General features: G+C 39.0%; 1 protein-coding gene across 4 annotated transcripts in view; it reads right to left on the minus strand.

The window, feature by feature from the left end:
• Positions 1–18,420, minus strand: part of BANK1 (B cell scaffold protein with ankyrin repeats 1) — a 317,486-nt gene that overhangs the window by 211,137 nt on the left and 87,929 nt on the right. For all 4 annotated transcript variants that reach the window (XM_043871399.1, XM_043871400.1, XM_043871398.1 and 1 more), the window contains exons 4-5: positions 7,728–7,866; positions 59–198 (exon numbers count right to left, since the gene is read on the minus strand). In XM_043871399.1, coding sequence (XP_043727334.1) covers positions 59–198; positions 7,728–7,866 — 279 coding nt within the window. The remainder of the gene's footprint in view (positions 1–58; positions 199–7,727; positions 7,867–18,420) is intronic.

Raw genomic sequence — 18,420 nt, forward strand, 5'->3', positions numbered from 1 at the left:
CATTTATTCTACGTTAGCTCTTTGGATTATTACAGACTTCATGGAAAGATCAACTTACCTGGTACACACCATCTCTTGGACCTGTCGCTCCCAACAGGCATTTCATAGCCTTCGGGGTTGTATAGTATTTAATCTCTGCTGTGGCCTTAATGATTCCATCACAGTAGACATCAACACTGACAGAGCCAGCAGGAAAATCTGATAAAACACAAATAAGAGGAACCGAGTATATAAATGCACGTACCATATTATTACATTTCTTAGAGAATATGAAGTCAGGTTTTAAGAATTCATAACAATTTTACTAACTTTTAACATGTAATTGTTTTCTTTTTTTATCCTTAGCAGTTAGAAATCACAAAACAAAACATATATTTTTGCACTTAATTATTTAAAAAAACTTAACAGATAAAAACATACATTAAAATTACAATAAAAGCAAAGCAATAAATCTTTTCTCCTTACCCTGTAACCTTTTTGGAGTAATCTATAATCATTTCTATATAATATTTCAGAATTTAGAACAGTAAAGTTATTCATTAAAAGTTAGGCAGTTGTTACTAATCTGAGAAAGAAAGTTCCCATTAATTTTCAGGAAGTTCTTAAAATTGTTTGGCAAAAGAAAGAGTAGAGTTGATTGAAATTGCAAAAACTTTTATTCAATTGATTACAATGAAAAACCCTCAGGAAGGCAAGGTTTAGTACCCTGTTATTTAAGTGCCATTTATACCAACCATTCAGCCTTTTTGTGAACACGCTGTTCAAAGTGACTGACTGATACACTGCATTGTAAATTCTGCTGTAACACATCCACAAATACACAGTTACCTAAGACTGCTGTGCCCTCCATGAAAGGATAACACCAAATAATCACTTCAGTGGAAAGTTGTGTTTTATTGTAACAAAATTAAACAAAATTTAGCTCTTTAAACTCATTCACAGAGCATGCTTCAAAAACTTTCACTCTTTGTCACAGAGATATTTCCCAGATTCTCCTGAAACATTGTTACCAAAACTTCTGCAGTTTGGGATAAGCCATTAAGTACAAGCCATCTGATGAAGCCATCTGATGAAATGTGAAATATTTTAAAGTTCTAAAGGTTTAGGCATTAGTTTTACTTTATCTCCTGAAGAGGTTAAAGGACCTCTCATAATATTGCTTAGGGAAATTTGAAGCCAAAATAACAATCTTAGATTTAACTAGATCAAGAAGCTGAAGTTCCTCTTCTCATATCGCTTGACCAGACACTTAACCTGCATTATATAAAAAATAAAACAAAACAAAAAAATGTAGAAAAGTTCTCTCAATATTCATCCAACAGAGAATGTAACAGAAATCTCAAAGAACTGGAAGTAGTAAAGTATACCTCATCAGCTACAGCTGTGTGTATATATAGTTAAGGGGTTCTGGAGTTACTGGAGTGAAATGAAATCAATTTCAGTAGATTTCATAAAGATGATTTTGAAAGCAAATATTGGTTTTGTTTATCAGAAAACAAATCAGGAGTTTTATGATGGGATGTTAACCTTCTGAAAAGTCAGATGATAAAATCACAAAAGATATATGGTGAGAATATTGCTTAGTATAGGATACTTAAAATATTCTTTCTTTAGAATTTAACATGAGAATAAACTGATATATTCCTGATGTCTTGAGTCATTAGTTGACATAAAATTTTACCATTAGATCAACTGAAAATGATGTTGGTTTTATAGAAATCCTCCAAAGAGATGCCATTTGAAGTACTGCTTTTGCTGCATACAATTTCATATCTATTGAATGTCATTTATTCAGTCAAGACCTAATTATTGTTTCCACTGATATAACAGGAAGGACTTTTATGGCTTCCTCTGGTAGAAAGACCCTCCTTAGTAACATATAAATTGAATTGGCTTTTTCCTGACCAGTACTCTGTGGTCACTATGATGTCTACGTTGTATAGCAATTCAGTAAAAATAAAAATCAATTAATTTAAAGACTCAACAGAAGAGAGGGAAAGTGAGTTCTGTTGTTTACTATCTAGACAAAGTAGGCAAGTGACATTTAACACCAGAATTACACCCAAATGCAGGTCAAGATCACCTGCATTAAGGTGCATATGAGAGTCAGTTATGAAGATGAAAAGGGACGTACCGTGGAAGGAAAAGATGGAACTCCCTACCTCCATCAGACATACATACATAACAAAATATACTTACAGAGGAGCAATGGTTAAAAATGAACTCTATTTAAATTTTAAATATCAAGTTCTAGACCATTCAAGAATCTCTGACAACACTCCCTGTCTCCACAATTTAAGTGGTCTATTCTTCCAGGTGGGGCTTCCCTAGTGGCTCAGATGGTAAAGATTCTGCCTTCAATGCGGGAGACCCAGGTTTGATCCCTGGGTTGGGAAGATCCCCTGGAGAAGGGAAAGGCTACCCACTCCAGTATTCTGGCCTGGAGAATTCCATGGATGGAGGAGCCTGGTAGACTACTGTCCATGGAGTCACAAGAAGTCAGACGCTACTAAGTGACCAACACACACACACACACACACACACATCTTCCCAGGGGAGTAACAAACTATTTATGGGAAATATAATGCAAAGGTATTTCTGAATATCAGAACTATATTCACTATTTCCATAAAATATTTATATTTCATAAATCCATTAACTTACTAGCTTTTTGCTTTCTGTTTTCCTTTGTCTGAGAAGTTGTGTTCCTTTATTAACCAAATCTAGCACTTTACAACACAGCAAACTTTGAATCAATCCACATAAAGCTTCTATGGGGACAGAAATAAACATAACACTTTTGATGGGAAATTATTATTCAATAAATATTGGTGGCTTCAAAGTCTCAGTCACACCTAAAAATTACTACCAATTTAATGCAAGTTAAAACCATCTTCCTGAAGTATGATATTTAGAATAATTTCTTAACAGTTGTTATTTTTCTAAGTATGTTCAGCATACTTAGCACATCCTAAAGTATTTCCTTGTTTTTTAAATGAAATACGAAATTATAATTTACATTATCCAGAACCCAGCTTCTTAATTAATCAAGAAATTCTCTTTGTGGATACATTTTACATTCCTTTCAGCTTTTAATTGATTGTCCCCCTGTTGTGTAAAATAATTTTCTGTCTGAGATGCAGGTACCAGAGGAACACTTTCTTATTTCTGAGTTAAAATTATTTAATATTTCTCATTTAAAGCCTTCACATGTATTTTTATAAGTTTTGGCAAAAGGGGACTATGGAAGCTTCAAATTCCAGTAACACAAAACAGTACCTGTCAGAGATGACTCTGTGGACATCACTAGGAAGGTGCGTTTTTTAGAAAGTCAAGTCACATGAGCACTTTTTTTAGAGTGGAAAGAGACCAACAGAGGGAGGCCAGCTCCTGGTTTGAAACATCAGTTTTCTTCAAAAGAACCCTGAGAGCAGAGAAGCGTCCCTGGTTATGTTTCCACTTCAGGGTTAGATCCTCCATTTTAATTTGGTATTCAAAGAAGTAGAACAAAAAAAAATTTAAACCTTAAATATGTTGAGACTAGTATTTATGGTATGAGATACTAATTGAGATCATTTCCTGCCTGCAAGTCATCAGTAGGTACAGGAAGTATAGGTGATATATTCAGAACCGGGAGTGCTCCTGAGCATGGCTGCCCAAGAGTGAAAGGGGACAAATTTTATATCAAGGGATGTGAACACAGGGGGAGGGAGTGGGCAATATGAGTGCAGTATTTATAGAGAAAGATGCTTCCTCAATTCTCTCCCAAAAGGAAGACAAGGAAGTTTTAAAGTCACTCAAGTTTACGAGATTTGCTAGAGGGAGAGACTGACACTGTGTTCCTCAGCTGGATGTCTCAGTGGTGTCTCATATATTATCTCCCTTATCTCCAAACATCCTGTACATAAGTACTTAAAATACAAGTACAGAAGTTGTTTTATCAGTAAGATAACTGAGCACAGAAAGATCAAGAGACTTGTCTAAAGTTTCCCAGTAAATGGCTCAACACAGAATAAGAACAGCTCTTCTGGCCACCAGTTAAGTATTTCCTTAACTTCACTGCAGATTCTGCACAGAGAGCTGGCCTGCAAGCGCACACTGGCTTCTCCCTCTTAATCTGCAGGTGGTGTAGAGAAAACAGAACTCCAGTATACAGTCAGTGCTGTCCAATCAAACTTTCCGAGATGATGGCTATGTTCCAATGAAGCACCTGAAATATGGTTAGTGCAACTGAATTCTAAACTTTATTTAATTGTAATAAAGTTTAAATAACCAGATGTGGCCAGTGGCTACCATATTGGCTGGTGCAGCTGCAAAACATAGTTTCTCCAGCTATGATTTGTGACCCACTAGTTCATCATGACACCAATTTAGGAGGTTCTGAATAACAGTGAAAAAAAAAATGAAAACAAAAAAATGTGTTTCTCTGTACTTACATTACCCATATGCTCTTGCATGTTGTCTACTTTTCCATTACAGCCCTTAACATATTAATCATAGTTGTATAAAATTCCCTGTCTGATAATTCCAACATCTGTGTCACACCTGTCTGGTCTGATGTGCGTTTTATCTCTCTGGACTGTTTTCCTTTGCTTTCTGGCATGTCTTGTAATTTCTTGTCGAAAAGTAGATATGTTGTTTGGGGTGAAAAGTGAAAGTGAAAGTCTCTCAGTCATGCCCAACTCCTTGTGACCCCGTGGACTGTAGCCCACCAGGCTTCTCTGTCCACGGGATCCCCCAGGCAAGAATACTGGAGTGGGTTGCCATTTCCTTCTCCAGGGGATCTTCCTGACCCAGGGATTGAATCTGGGTCTACCATATTGCAGGCAGATTTTTCACTGACTGAACCACCAGGGTTATTTGTTTGGGGTATAAGAAGTAAAGCAGGTAAGGGTGTAGTGAGAGTAATCTCTCTAGGAGTCGGACTGTATCCGCTGTTCGCTGTAGCTGGCGGTGCCAAAGTCTTCGACTTCCTCTCTTGTTCTTGTCTTCTCTCTTGATCTTGTGCTTCCCTAAGTACTGCTCCTCAGAAAGACACCGCATCTTGCATATTTTCAACTGTAACCCACTGTCATTACACTGCTGTGGTAATCGTCAAGTTGGCCGGAGGGGAGCACTTTCATCTTGTGATTCTCAGTCTTTTAGTGGGCCTGTGTCTTTTGCTGTGACCTCCACTAGCATTTCTGCCATGGCATAGCTTTCTTTTCCCCTCCTTAAATGAGACAGAAAGGCTAGAGGGGGCTCCCTTCCTCAGGCAGGATGAGACTCTGGTAAAGTGTTTCCCCCTGAAAAGTAGACCTTCGTTATGGAGAACACATGGAGAGTATTTCCCCTTGATTATGCTTCCTCTGACCCAGCAGAATCTTCCAGATCTTTCTTAGATCTTCACTGTATGAATCTGATGGGATTCCTGAAGATAAATTCCACAAAATTATAGGTGCCTCATAAGACAACTCAGTGGTAAAGAATCCATTCACCTGTCAATGCAGGAGACTCAGGAGACTCAGGTTTGATCCCTGGGTTGGGAAGATCCCCTGGAGAAGGAGATGGCAACCCACTCCAGTATTTTGCCTTGAAAATCCCATGGACAGAGGAGCCTGGTGGGCTACGGTCCATGGGGTCACAAAGAGTCGGACACGACTGAGCACACAGCACACGTAAGATGGCAGCCTCCAGGAGTTTCTTACTTGTGAGCTAGTTCACGCTTAGCCTTCAGCAGTTCATGAGAATTACCACTTAGGTGTTCTTACCAGTTTATGGCTCCAGAGACTTCTGCTCCAGGTAAGCAGATCTTAGATGTCACTCTAGATTTACCTTTCTCTCCACATTTTGTAATGGTTGTTTGCCCTCCAACTTCAGTTCTCCAATGAGTTCAAGAAAAGTCACCGATTTTCAGTTTATTCAGTTTTTTCTTGTTGTAAGAATGGGAGTGGCAACTTTCAAGCTCTTTACGTGTCATGGCTGAAACCATTAGTCTAAGTATTGCTTTTAAAATCTTTGTTTTCATTATGTATTCATGCATATATACTGCATCATAAAATGTAGTTCTTGCTAGGATTCAAAAATTTTTAAGAAACAGTACCACGAGGCAGAGAAAGTAAGACTCTGGGGCCATTTCTGCTGAGCCACACATCCATAGTCCCATACTTATTCATGGAACTATCCTATATATTGTTACATAACAGGCAATATTTTGTGAGAAAATCTATCATTAATTTAGAGGATACACTGGTTGAAAAAAAGAATTGGAGAGGTTTAACTAGAATAACTGGTAAATAATAGTTTATTTTTACTATAAATTAGTTGTTCAATCACATAGATAATATTATAGTCTCATATATCTTGGAAAATATGGAATAACAGTTTTCTATTTTTTGAAAAATATCTGAAATTTGACATTTTATTCTTTCTACTGCTCTTAGCTACTAGGTAAACTGAACATAAAATCGTAATGTGAATAATTTTTTTTGACATTTTGATTTGGTATTTGGGAAGTATTATCTCAGTACTTCTTAATTTGCAATACTGATTTTTCTGCAGTGATTTTAGTCTAACTAGATTTAGCTTAACTTCTAAACTAATTAGAAATTGCTGTTCATTAAATCATTTAAAAAATGTGACATAAGCAAATAACAGGCTTTGGAAGAAAAGCAAAAGAAACAGAAGTCTTTCTCATTTCACTTCTGCATGTCCTTGTCCATGACAGGAAGCAGTGTCTAAGATGTTTATAAATGGTTCACATAGAGTCTTCCCTTTCTATAATCCAACTCTGATCGAAGCTGTGTGAGGCTATCCACAGAAGGGACACATACTTTACACAACACAACAGAAAAGATTTGTAAATGCTCTGTAAATGGATTTCACTAGAGCTATATTCTAAAAAGAAAACAAAAAAGCTCTGGATGCATTTGACATACTCTAATTTTTTACTACATTTCCATTCATAATAAGATTGAATATCTTTGTACTTTAAAATACTTAAATTCACATTTATAAAGTTTTATTCTCTGATTGTGAAAGGACATCATAAATTAAAAACCAGCAAGTCCTACATTTATATCAAAACATTCAGAAATTAATATATTAGATTTTGATTTTAGTACAATTATAAAGCCTGTATATTTCACCTGGAATTTTAAATCTGATATGATTTATCATGTTGAAGCAAACTTGGATAATAAATGGTTAGGTTCATAATTTAAAACAGGAAAAAAGAGAAGATTGTATATAGATATGGTACCAAGATGATAAAATAGTGAAAAAGAACTATGCTTTCCAAACAAGCTAAAATATACTCAGGGGCATGGCAGAAACAAAAAACAAAAAAAAAAAGAAGAAGAAAATTACAAATGAAAATCCAAATGTTTGCTCATCCTTTTTTTTTTTGTTTGTTTGCTCATCCTGTTACAATAAAGTGAATGATTTTAATTCCCTAATTTAATAGCTAACATTTAAAGTGCTCTTCGCTGACACAGTTAAAAGTACATGATATTACTGCCTGTCATTTCACCACATGGTATATAGGCTAATTTCTCATAATTTACACATTCGTGCTTTTGCAAACTCATATTAATAATAACAGCCTTGGACATGTGAAAGCTAAGCACAGGAAACACCTGCAGAACAATATTAGTTTCTGTAGAGAAGTGAAACCATTTACCAGAAATTTATTGAAAGAAACTCAGAATGATGTTTTATATTTATTAAAGCATAAAAAAATTTCTTACCTAAAGCTTTCATACTCCAGACACTTTTATTCCAGAGGGCTGGCTGTGTTCTAATGCATTTACTATTTGATGTAAATTCAACCTCCACAGCATCACTGGTTACTTCATCTCTCAAAATAATAAATATTTCACCAGGATTCTATACAATGAAAAATATAACTCAATTAGGCATTTGAAAAGTTTTCATTAACCAATCAAATACACTTATTAGTGATAAAGGTCCAACATGGTAATTAGTGTAAAGAACTTGCCTGCCAGGCAGGAGACCCGGGTTTGATCTCTTGGTGGGACAGATCCCTTGGAGGAGGAAATGGCAATCCACCTCAGTATTCTTGCCTGGGAAACCCCATAGACAGAGGAGCACGATGGGCTGCTGTCCATGGGGTTGCAAATGTAGGACACAACTTAGGGACTAACTAAGCCATCACCACCATCGTGTCCATAGTTTCAGCCTTACTCATAAATGAAATATGTAAAGCTGAGTCTCACCTGATTTTAAGTTTATCAACTTATGTCTATTGAATACTTATTTTTCCCCAGCACCATATTTTGCAAATGAGTAGACTGAGTTCATAGCTGTTCCCTTTTCCTTTCACCTCATCCCTGTGTGAGAGGTTCTATGTGAAGGTGATGAGCATCATTTCACAGACCTGCAGGGAATGTAATTCAATTGCTAAACAAATTCTTCTTTTCCCCCAAATCCCTTTCCTTCACCTTTCTAGGACTTTGTGTATTTATCTATAAATAAGAGGATTGAACATGTTTCGCTTGAAGACCTCTTATACTTTAAATATGATTAATTGGTTTAGATGTCTAATACAGTTGACCCTTGAACAACACAACTCTTAGGAGCACCTACTGGCCCTCTGTACAGTAGAAGATTGATAGTGCGCCCTCTGCAACAGCAGTATCCTGATTCAACCAACTGCAGATCATGTTGTCCTGGGGTATTTGCTACTGAGAAAAATCCATGTATAAATGGACCCAAGCAATTCAAAACCCCTATTGTTCAAGGGTCAAGTGTATTGTTAATCTTACCAATAAGAGATTCTTCCATTACTCTTTATGATGAATACAAGTGAAGGCTGTTGGGTTGACTAGAGGTTGTAAATCTAAAAGTTTCAAGATTTTATTAAGACGGAAAAGTTGCTGCTGCTGCTGCTGCTGCTGCTAAGTCGATTCAGTCGAGTCTGACTCTGTGCGACCCCATAGACAGCAGCCCACCAGACTCCGCCATCCCTGGGATTCTCCAGGCAAGAACACTGGAGTGGGTTGTGATTTCCTTCTCCAATGCATGAAAGTGAAAAATGAAAGGGAAGTCGCTCAGTCATGTCCAACTCTTAGCAACCCCATGGACTGCAGCCTACCAGGCTCCTCCGTCCATGGGATTTTCCAGGCAAGAGTACTGGAGTGGGGTGCCATTGCCTTCTCTGGTGGAAAAGCTAGGGAAGCCCAAATCTATGTATATAATATTCAAACTGCCAACATCTGTTGGATCATAGAAAAAGCAATAGAATTCTAGAAAAAAAAATATAAATATACTTCTGCTTCATTGTCTGTATTAAAAACATTGACTGTGTGGATCACAACAAACTGGGAGGAATTCTTAAAGTGATGAGAATACCAGACTACCTTCCCCACTTCCAGAGAAACCTGTATGCAGGTCAAGAAGAAACAGTTAGAACCGGACATGGAATGATTGGTTCAAAATTGGGAAAGGAGTATATCAAGGCTGTATATCGTTACCCTGCTGATTTATTTTATATGCAGTATACATCATGTGAAATGCTGGACTGGATGAAACATAAGCTGGAATCAAGATTTCCACGAGAAATATCAACAATCTCAGATATGCAGATGCTACCACCCTAATGGCAGAAAGCGAAGAGGAACTAAAGATCCTCGATGAAAATAAAAGAGGAGAGTGAAATATCTGGCTTAAAATTCAGCATTCAAAAAACTAAGATCATAGCATCCAGTCCCATCACTTCATGGCAGATAGAAGGGGAAGAAATGGAAACTGTGACAGATTTTATTTTCTTGGGCTCCAAAATCACTGCAGAGAGTGACTGCACCCATGAAATTAAAAGACGCTTGCTCCTTGGAAGAAAAGCTACGACAAACCTAGACAGGGTATTAAAAAGCAGAGCCATTACTTTGCTGACAAAGGTCCATATATAGTCAAAGCTATGGTTTTCCCAATAGTCATGTATGGATGTGAGAGCTGGACCATAAAGAAAGTTGAGTGCTGAAGAATTGATGTTTATGAACTGTGGTGCTGAATAAGACTCTTGAGAGTCCCCTGGACAGCAAGGAGATCAAACCAGTCCATCCTAAAGGAAACCAACCCTGAACATTCATTGGAAGGACTGATGCTGAAGTTGAAGTGCCAATACTTTGGCCACCTGATGGGAAGAGCTGACTCATTGGAAGAGACCCTGATGCTGGGAAAGATTGAGGACAGGAAGAGAAGGGGATAACAGAGGATGAGATTATTGGATGGCATCACAGACTCAATGGATATGAGTTTGAGCAGACTCCAGGAGACAGTGAAGGACAGAGAAGACTGGTGTGATGCAGTCCAGGGGGCTGCAAAGAGCTGGACGTGACTTAGCGACTGAACAACAACTACAAAGATATAAGGGGTTGTTAAAAAACCTTTTTGAAAAAAAAAAAAAACCCTGAAAGAAAACTAAGGATAAGAAGATTGGATTTAATACAGAGAAAAGAAAGGGATAAACATCTTTTGAGCATCTGTTTTATACTGGATTTTCCAGATGAAACAGTGGTAGAGAATCCACCTGCCAATTCAGGAGATGTAAGAGACACACTGGAATCAGGATTGCCGGGAGAAATATCAATAACCTCAGATATGCAGATGACACCACCCTTATGGCAGAAAGTGAAGAGGAACTAAAAAGCCTCTTGATGAAAGTGAGAGAGGAGAGTGAAAAAGTTGGCTTAAAGCTCAACATTCAGAAAACTAAGATCATGACATCTGGTCTCATCACTTCATGGGAAATAGATGGGGAGACAGTGGAAACAGTGTCAGACTTTATTTTTTGGGGCTCCAAAATCACTGCAGATGGTGATTGCAGCCATGAAATTAAAAGACGCTTACTCCTTGGAAGGAAAGTTATGACCAACCTAGACAGCATATTAAAAAGCAGAGACATTTCTCTGCCAACAAAGGTCCATCTAGTCAAGGCTGTGGTTTTTCCAGTGGTCATGTATGGATGTGAGAGTTGGACTGTGAAGAAAGCGGAGAACCAAAAAATTGATGCTTTTGAACTGTGGTGTTGGAGAAGACTCTTGAGAGTCCCTTGGACTGCAAGGAGATACAATCAGTCCATCCTAAAGCAGATCAGTCCTGGGTGTTCATTGGAAGGACTGATGCTGAAGCTGAAACTCCAGTACTTTGACCACCTCATGTGAAGAGTTGACTCATTGGAAAAGACCCTGATGCTGGGAGGGATTGGGGGCAGGAGGAGAAGGGGATGACAGAGGATGAGATGGCTGGATGGCATCACCAACCTGATGCATCACCAACCTGATGGACATGAGTGAACTCCGGGAATTGGTGATGGACAGGGAGGCCTGACGTGCTGCGATTCATGGGGTCGCAAAGAGTCGGACACAACTGAGCGACTGAACTGAACTGAACTGAAGAGACATGGGTTCAGTCCCTGGATCAGGAAGATTCCCCGGAGGAGAAAATGACACCCCACTCCAGTATTCTTGCCTGGCAAATTCCAGGGACAGAGGAGCCTGGTGGGCTACAGTCCATGAAATCTCAAAGAGTTAGACATGACAGAGTGACTGAGTATGCATTCATGTATTTCATACTAGCTAATCACTTTTTATATAAAACCATTTCCTTTAATTCTAACCAAAACACACACACACACACACACACACACACACCCCTCAAAAACCAATATGGGAGGCTATTATATTTCTCTTTTAAGCAGAGAGTAATGAATACAAAGATTTACATTCTGAAAATCAATCAGAATTATCTAAATTCAAACTCTGTACTATTGTTTACATGACATTGTTTCAACCGTCAAAATAACTAAAATGAAATATATTTTATGATTATCTCAGATATCACTTTTCAAAGGCTTTCTTCAAAGTCAAACTGAATTTCAGTCTTTCACAAAGTAAACAGGAATCCCATTTATATGCTCTTATAAAACTGTGTTTACCCAAAAGTCATTAATTTCAAAGCTTTCTTATTTAAATATTATTTCCCTAAGCATAAATCATCCACCAATAAAACTTACATTTTTAATGCTCTGTACCATGGGGTTTTTACAAATATGCTGATGTTAAAAAAAATCATTTCAGTTGACACACATCCACCTCTGGCATTTTTCCAGCAGAGTCTAGTGCTCCCAAGTATTTGTCCACAGAATATTCTGAACTAAATTTTTCTATATCAATTAAATTGCACTTTGAGAAAAGATCCCATGCCACCTACTGCTCTGGCTTCACACATCCGACCTATGGGAAATGCTTCTGTTTCTCGGCCTATGCCTCCTCATGCAATACTTCATCTGAGTATGAGGTCAGTAACTGGAGCGCCTTCCAGTCCACACTCCTGCCATCTCCTCTTTGGAGACCACACTTCCAAGGCAGTTCCTTAGTCCCTCACTTGCTTACATCTGTCTCCTTACTTTGAAGCTTTAATGACTTCCCATTTTCACTCTGGCTCAAATCCAGCTTCAAAGTTCTTTGGAGTTTTCTTCTATAAGTACATCCCTACCTGTAAAACTCGGACCTCTCGCCTTCCAAACAGTAAACCCAAGCATCCTCTCCTGGTGTTTATTCAGCCAGCAACTCTTTTTCATTTATGGGTGCTCACATGCCATGCAGCGCTAAGCTGCTGTAGTCATGTCCGACTCTTTGCGACTCTATGGACTGTAGCCTGCCAGGCTCCTCTGTCCATGCAGTTCTCCAGCAAGAATACTGGAGTGGGCTTCTATTTCCTCCTCCAGGGGATCTTCCCAACCCAGAGATTGAACCCATGTCTCTTAAGTCTCCTCCTGCATTGGCAGGCGGATTCTTTACCACTGGTGCCATGCGGGAAGCCAGGTGCTTCCATGGGCTGCTTCTTATGCACCAGATTCTCTTCCACCTTTCAACCATCTCCAGAGAAGAGGTCTAAACAAAAGATAAGCACACTGACCACTCCCAAGGAGGCACTGACACCTCATTTGTAACTGGAACAAGCTCCAAGGGCATGTAATCTCCAAAGATGCACAGAACCTGCACTTGTTTTAATGTTCTGCTATCACACCTTGAAATGCTTAATAATTAGACCTGGGGTCTCTACCTTTTCATTTTACACTGGGCCCTGCTAATTAGGAAGCCACTCCTATTTGCACATAATGTTGGCATGCTCTTGAGTTCCTACTCTCCCTCCATCTCCTCATACTTATCCTCTTCACCAAGGTCCAACTCAGGTTTCGTGTACAACTTCCAAAGGGATCATAAAACATTTCACACCTGTACTCCTCATTTGACCCTTTCTAAGTCATGCCCTCTGGTCTTAATAAGTTTTTAATGCCTGTGTTGAGGCTTCCCAGACAGATTTTAAACACCCTGAAGGTGTTTTTATTTTTTATATCATTTTGGCATCTTGTAAGAATTCGGTACCTAAGAGGTACTCTGGGGAACTCCCTTGTGGTTCCAGGTTAAGACGTCACCTTCCAATGCAGGGGGTGTGGGTTGGGGAGTTAGGATCCCACATGACTCGCAGCCAAAACACAAAAACATAAAATACAAGCAATACTGTAACAACTTTAATAAAGACTTTAAAAATGGTCCAAATCAAAAAGAATCTTTAAAAAAATTGAAAAGAGGCAATTTATATGTATTTTTAAATTGAGATGGAGTAAGCCTATAAAAATATAACTTTTTTTTTTTTTTTTTACATTGAGCAAGCACTATACCTTATCCCCATCAGGACGCACAGAGTCATCTGCTTCTTGCATCTCCATGCTCAAAGGAGGCTGCTGAGGAGGAAAGGACTGCACTCATCCAGCCCTGTTCTTAATTATTGTGAAAGTGAAAAGAATGAAGGTGTTAGTTGCTCAGATGTGTCTAACTTTTTGCAACCCCAGGGACTGTAGCTCACCAGGCTCCTCTGTCCATGGAATTCTCCAGGCAAAAATACTGGAGCGGGTTGCCATTCTCTTCTCCAGGGGATCTTTCAGACCCAGGGACTGAACCTGAGGCTCCTGCATTGCAGGCAGATTCTTAATTGTCTGAGTCATTGGGGAAGCCTTAATTATTATGGACATCTTATTTAAAGCTACAATTATATGGACATATTTAATTCAATGGAGGAAATATTAGGACACTCAAATGGTCATAAATTCAGTTTTATCAGAAGATGCTATTTTATTCTCAATCTAACTTCTTTGTTTATCCCTTTTCTGGCTCTGAGCATTCAAACTGAGAAAGAGTTATTATAATAATCACTACCAAACTCTCTAGATTTGCTACATTGTAAACAAACCTTGAGACCTCACCAAAAGGGCTGGAACTTTGTCTGCAGTACAACACATTGGTAGTGGAGATTCTAGATTGTCAGGGTGGGTGCCCTTCTAGACTTTAATGAATCATTAAGCACAGGTTAACAAAGGATTTTGATCCTCGTGGATCATACCAGCTTACTTTGACTTGTGTACCCAGACCAATGGCTCTTTTCATATGTTCATAATTAATAGGAACTAGCTCTATAAGCACAGTTGCACGGGCATAGGCCTTATCAAGCCAGCACTGTGCAAGTCCCTGAAGCTGGCCCTGACCTAACCTGTAACAGAAGAACAAGGATTAGGTTATGGCAGTGGTTCCAAATTTGACTGCTAATTCTCACCTTGGAGAACACTTGGGAAGCTTTAAAACTCCCAATGTCCAGGCCAAAACTTAGACTATTTACATCTGAATCTCTAACAGTAGGATTTAGACATTTTTACTTTGTAAAACCTCCCCTAGTCATCCCTATATGCTGCTTAATTTGAGAAACACTTGGTTAAAGGGAAAAAAAAACACTTTTTTTTTTTTTTGAAAAAACACCTTTCTGTCATTGTAAAACCTTACCACTGAAGGGGTAATGCTTCACAACATAGACATTTTAGGCAGTGACACACACAATAATCTTTTGCTGCTTTTATTGTTATGTTTCAATTAAATCATAGGACCTGACTTTAAGTTAAGGTTGGTTATCAAGATCTAATGCATGATTTGATGTCAAAAATAAGCGGGCAGTGCTGTTAGTTTCTGTGTATTGTTTTAAACTGTATTCACTGCCAAAGAGTGAACAGGAAGGACCTAATCTCAGAGGTTTTTGTAGCTTCTCCATGGGCCCTGCTAAGAGTCACACTCCGTATATTCTCAGAGTTTCTCCAGATTCACTGGTTATACAATCTGTGATCTGAACAGATTTGGGTTTGGAGACTCATATTATGGTTGTAGACACAGACATATACATCAGTGAAGGTCAAATAAAATGAAGGTCTTTATCAGGGGATGTGCCACATTCTAGGACTCAGAAAAACAAGTCAATGAAATTAATATAGCTATAATTGCTGATAAAGCCCATTAAGAGGTCTTTTTGTGGTGATACTATAACTTTAAGAATTAAATTTCCTCAAAAATCAACAAGTAACCAGCCTCATCCAAATAGTAGCCATGGAAGAATAACATAAACATAAAGAAATTTCAGTTAACTATATGAAAGGAAGTAAGAGGTTTGGGGTGGAGGAGAGCTGAGATTGCGGCAGCTTCTACCAAAAGGAAGGGAAAATGCCATATTGAAGTCCTGCCTACACAGTTAAGACAAGATAAAAATAAGCTCCTCTTAGCTGCTCTTTAGGAGGGAAGAAGCAATAGAGAGGCCATTACCGACACATGATTGAGGCTCCAGGAGAGGCAGGAGGCATTTAGAGCAAACCACAGTATTTCTGAAAGGGCCATTGAGGAAAACACTCAAAGGATCCCTCTTAAAGCTTCAGGTCAAATCCATTAAAAAATTATCCAGTGACTGGATCACTGCTTAGAGATGATGCCTCTCTAACAAGAAGGGCTTCCCAGGTAGTGCGAGGGGTAAAGAACCCTCCTGCCAATGCAGGAGAGGTATAAGAGAAGTGGGTTTGATCCGTGGGCTGGGAAGATCCCCTTCCCACTCCAGTATTCTTGCGGCAACCCACTCCAGTATTCTTGCCTGGAGAATTTCATGGACAGAGGAGCCTGGAGGGCTACATCCACGGGGTGGCAGAGAGTCAGACACAACTAAAGCAACTCAGCGCAGCAGAGCACAGCTCACAAGTGATCACAGAACAACTGCCCGGAGCGCAGACAAGCCTCTGAAGAAGAGCACTGCCCCCTGATGCCATCCCTCGGGTGATTTGAAGTGACCTATTACTGAGAGGCATGAATGTATTTTCTGTCCTCTGGCGCAGGATTTAACCTTGACACTACTGACATTTTGGGACCTGTGACTACGGGATTTTTAGTAGCATCCCTGGCTTCTACCCAGCAGATGCCAGGAGCAACCCCCGGTTATGACAAACCTGTCTGTAGACTTTGCCAAATATCCCCTTGGGAGAGACAGCCAAATCACTCCCAGATGAGAATCATTGCTCTGAGTGAATTTTCCTGAGAAATCAATGATATTAGGACTTTGGGGTAAACACACAGCAAAGGAAATACACAAAAGAAGGCAGCAAATAACAGACCAGGTTCAGTTCTGGTTTAGATGTTATTTCAATGGGAGAATGCCTCCCAAGTGGATAATTCATCAGCAACAAAAGTGGGTAAGATTACTTTGAACAGTGGACTTGTTTGGAAGACTAAGAACTCACGGATTTCATATCTTTCATGATACATTACCCCATACAAGACAAAATCAAGAGGAATATGCTAGAAAAGCAAGTATCTTGGCCCATAAAAAAAAGCAAAAAGCTTAACAAACACTAAAACAGAACAAAGATTGCTAATCTTAGAAAACGGAAAAGAAGAGGTCGAATTAAGCAGATTTAAACTGTTAAGACCCATTTAGGTGTTTCTTAAAAAGAGAATAACTTACATAAATAGAACACTGGAGGCACATCTTCACTAGTGCACACACACACACACAAACCTGTCAAAAGAAAAAAGTGTTTTTCTGCTGTTTTGAAAGTGGCACAAATTTCAAGGTCCAGGAAAGGAACAATGCTGGGGAAGATGACTAGGCAGAAGGAATCAAAAGGGCCAGGCTCCTGGGGTCAAAAGCAGCAGCAGGCTCACCTGCAGCCTCAGTTACGCCAATAAAATGCCACTTCTCCAGAGCAGAGGAGGGCACAGGGAGAGTATTTTGCTAGCGGCAGGTCTACAGACTCAAGACATTCTGCAGCGAGAGAGCAGCAAGACTTAAACTAATTCCCTGTTCATCAGACAGAATGACGATGACACCAATAGACTGAATCAGTCAACTCAACAATGGCATGCCAGAAACTTTATAAAGTGTAAGGGGAAATTCATAGAATTTGAAGATACTGGGAGCAGAAGAGGCACATCTCAAATATGACCTGGTGACTGGCAATGACAGTCTTGTAAATTTCTAGTTTTTGTATAATGGCAGAGAAGTCTCAAATATCATTTCTGGAGAGAGGAAGCTATACATTTAAGTGGATTCCATTTGCCCAGTAACTTGAAGACTTCTCAGAAATGAGTAAGCTCAAAGGCTATGCTTTCAGACAACTGGTATAGACTGAATGCTATCCTGGGCTTCCCAGGTGCTGCTAGAGGTAAAAGAACCCACCTCCCAATGCAGAAGTCATAAGAGATGCAGGTTCCTGGTAAATCTGAACCATGATTTCCACTCATCTTGCTTGTGGTGCATGAAAACTGGGACATGAATTTAGACTGTACTAAGATCTAGGTTTAAGAATACAAGATTTTGACTTGGGTGACTATTTTTGGTCCATGGATCAGTCTGTTTCAAGTTTTTAGTGTGTACATGCTAAGTCATTTCAGTCATGTACAACTTTTTGCGACCCTAGGGACTGTAGCACTCCAAGCTTCTCTATCCACGGGATTCTCCAGGCAAAAATACTGGAGTGGGTTGTTGTACATTCCTCCAGGGGATCTTTCTGACCCAGGGGTTGAACACATGTCTCTCATATCTCCTGAATTGCCATTTGGGAAGCTGGCTGGTGCTAAAATAGTCTTATATGATCTTTCAGCTCTTAGGATTGTTTAAAAAGTGGGGCTCCCAAGAAAGATTTGGAATTGAAATAATTTAATTCAGATCCTTCAGAGATTCTGATAGAATTATATCCATGTCAATAAATAAGACAGTCCACAATTCCACTATGGAAAGAACCCTGGTCCTCCCCAGAACACCTAAGTGCGTGATTTCTGCCTGGAGGGCAGTGGGATTTAATTTTTGGATTTTGATGTGTCTGCAATTTAATAATGGAAAGGCTTTATATTGTTCAAATTTTACTGTTGCAGATATTTTTAAAAGCAGCTAGTTAGACTCATTGCATAATTCTTGGTGAGCAATTTTTAGTTCCAGAGGGTTTTTTTTTTTATTTGACTTTACCTATTTGAGAATAGTCCTCATTTCCCTTTTATAGTCTCTTCCACTAATTTCTGTCTCTTCCATTATTTCTCACTCAGGAGGAGCCGCTGGTTCTGA

The sequence above is a fragment of the Cervus elaphus genome, chromosome 17, assembly GCF_910594005.1.
Source record: "Cervus elaphus chromosome 17, mCerEla1.1, whole genome shotgun sequence".
Taxonomy (NCBI): Eukaryota; Metazoa; Chordata; class Mammalia; order Artiodactyla; family Cervidae; genus Cervus; species Cervus elaphus.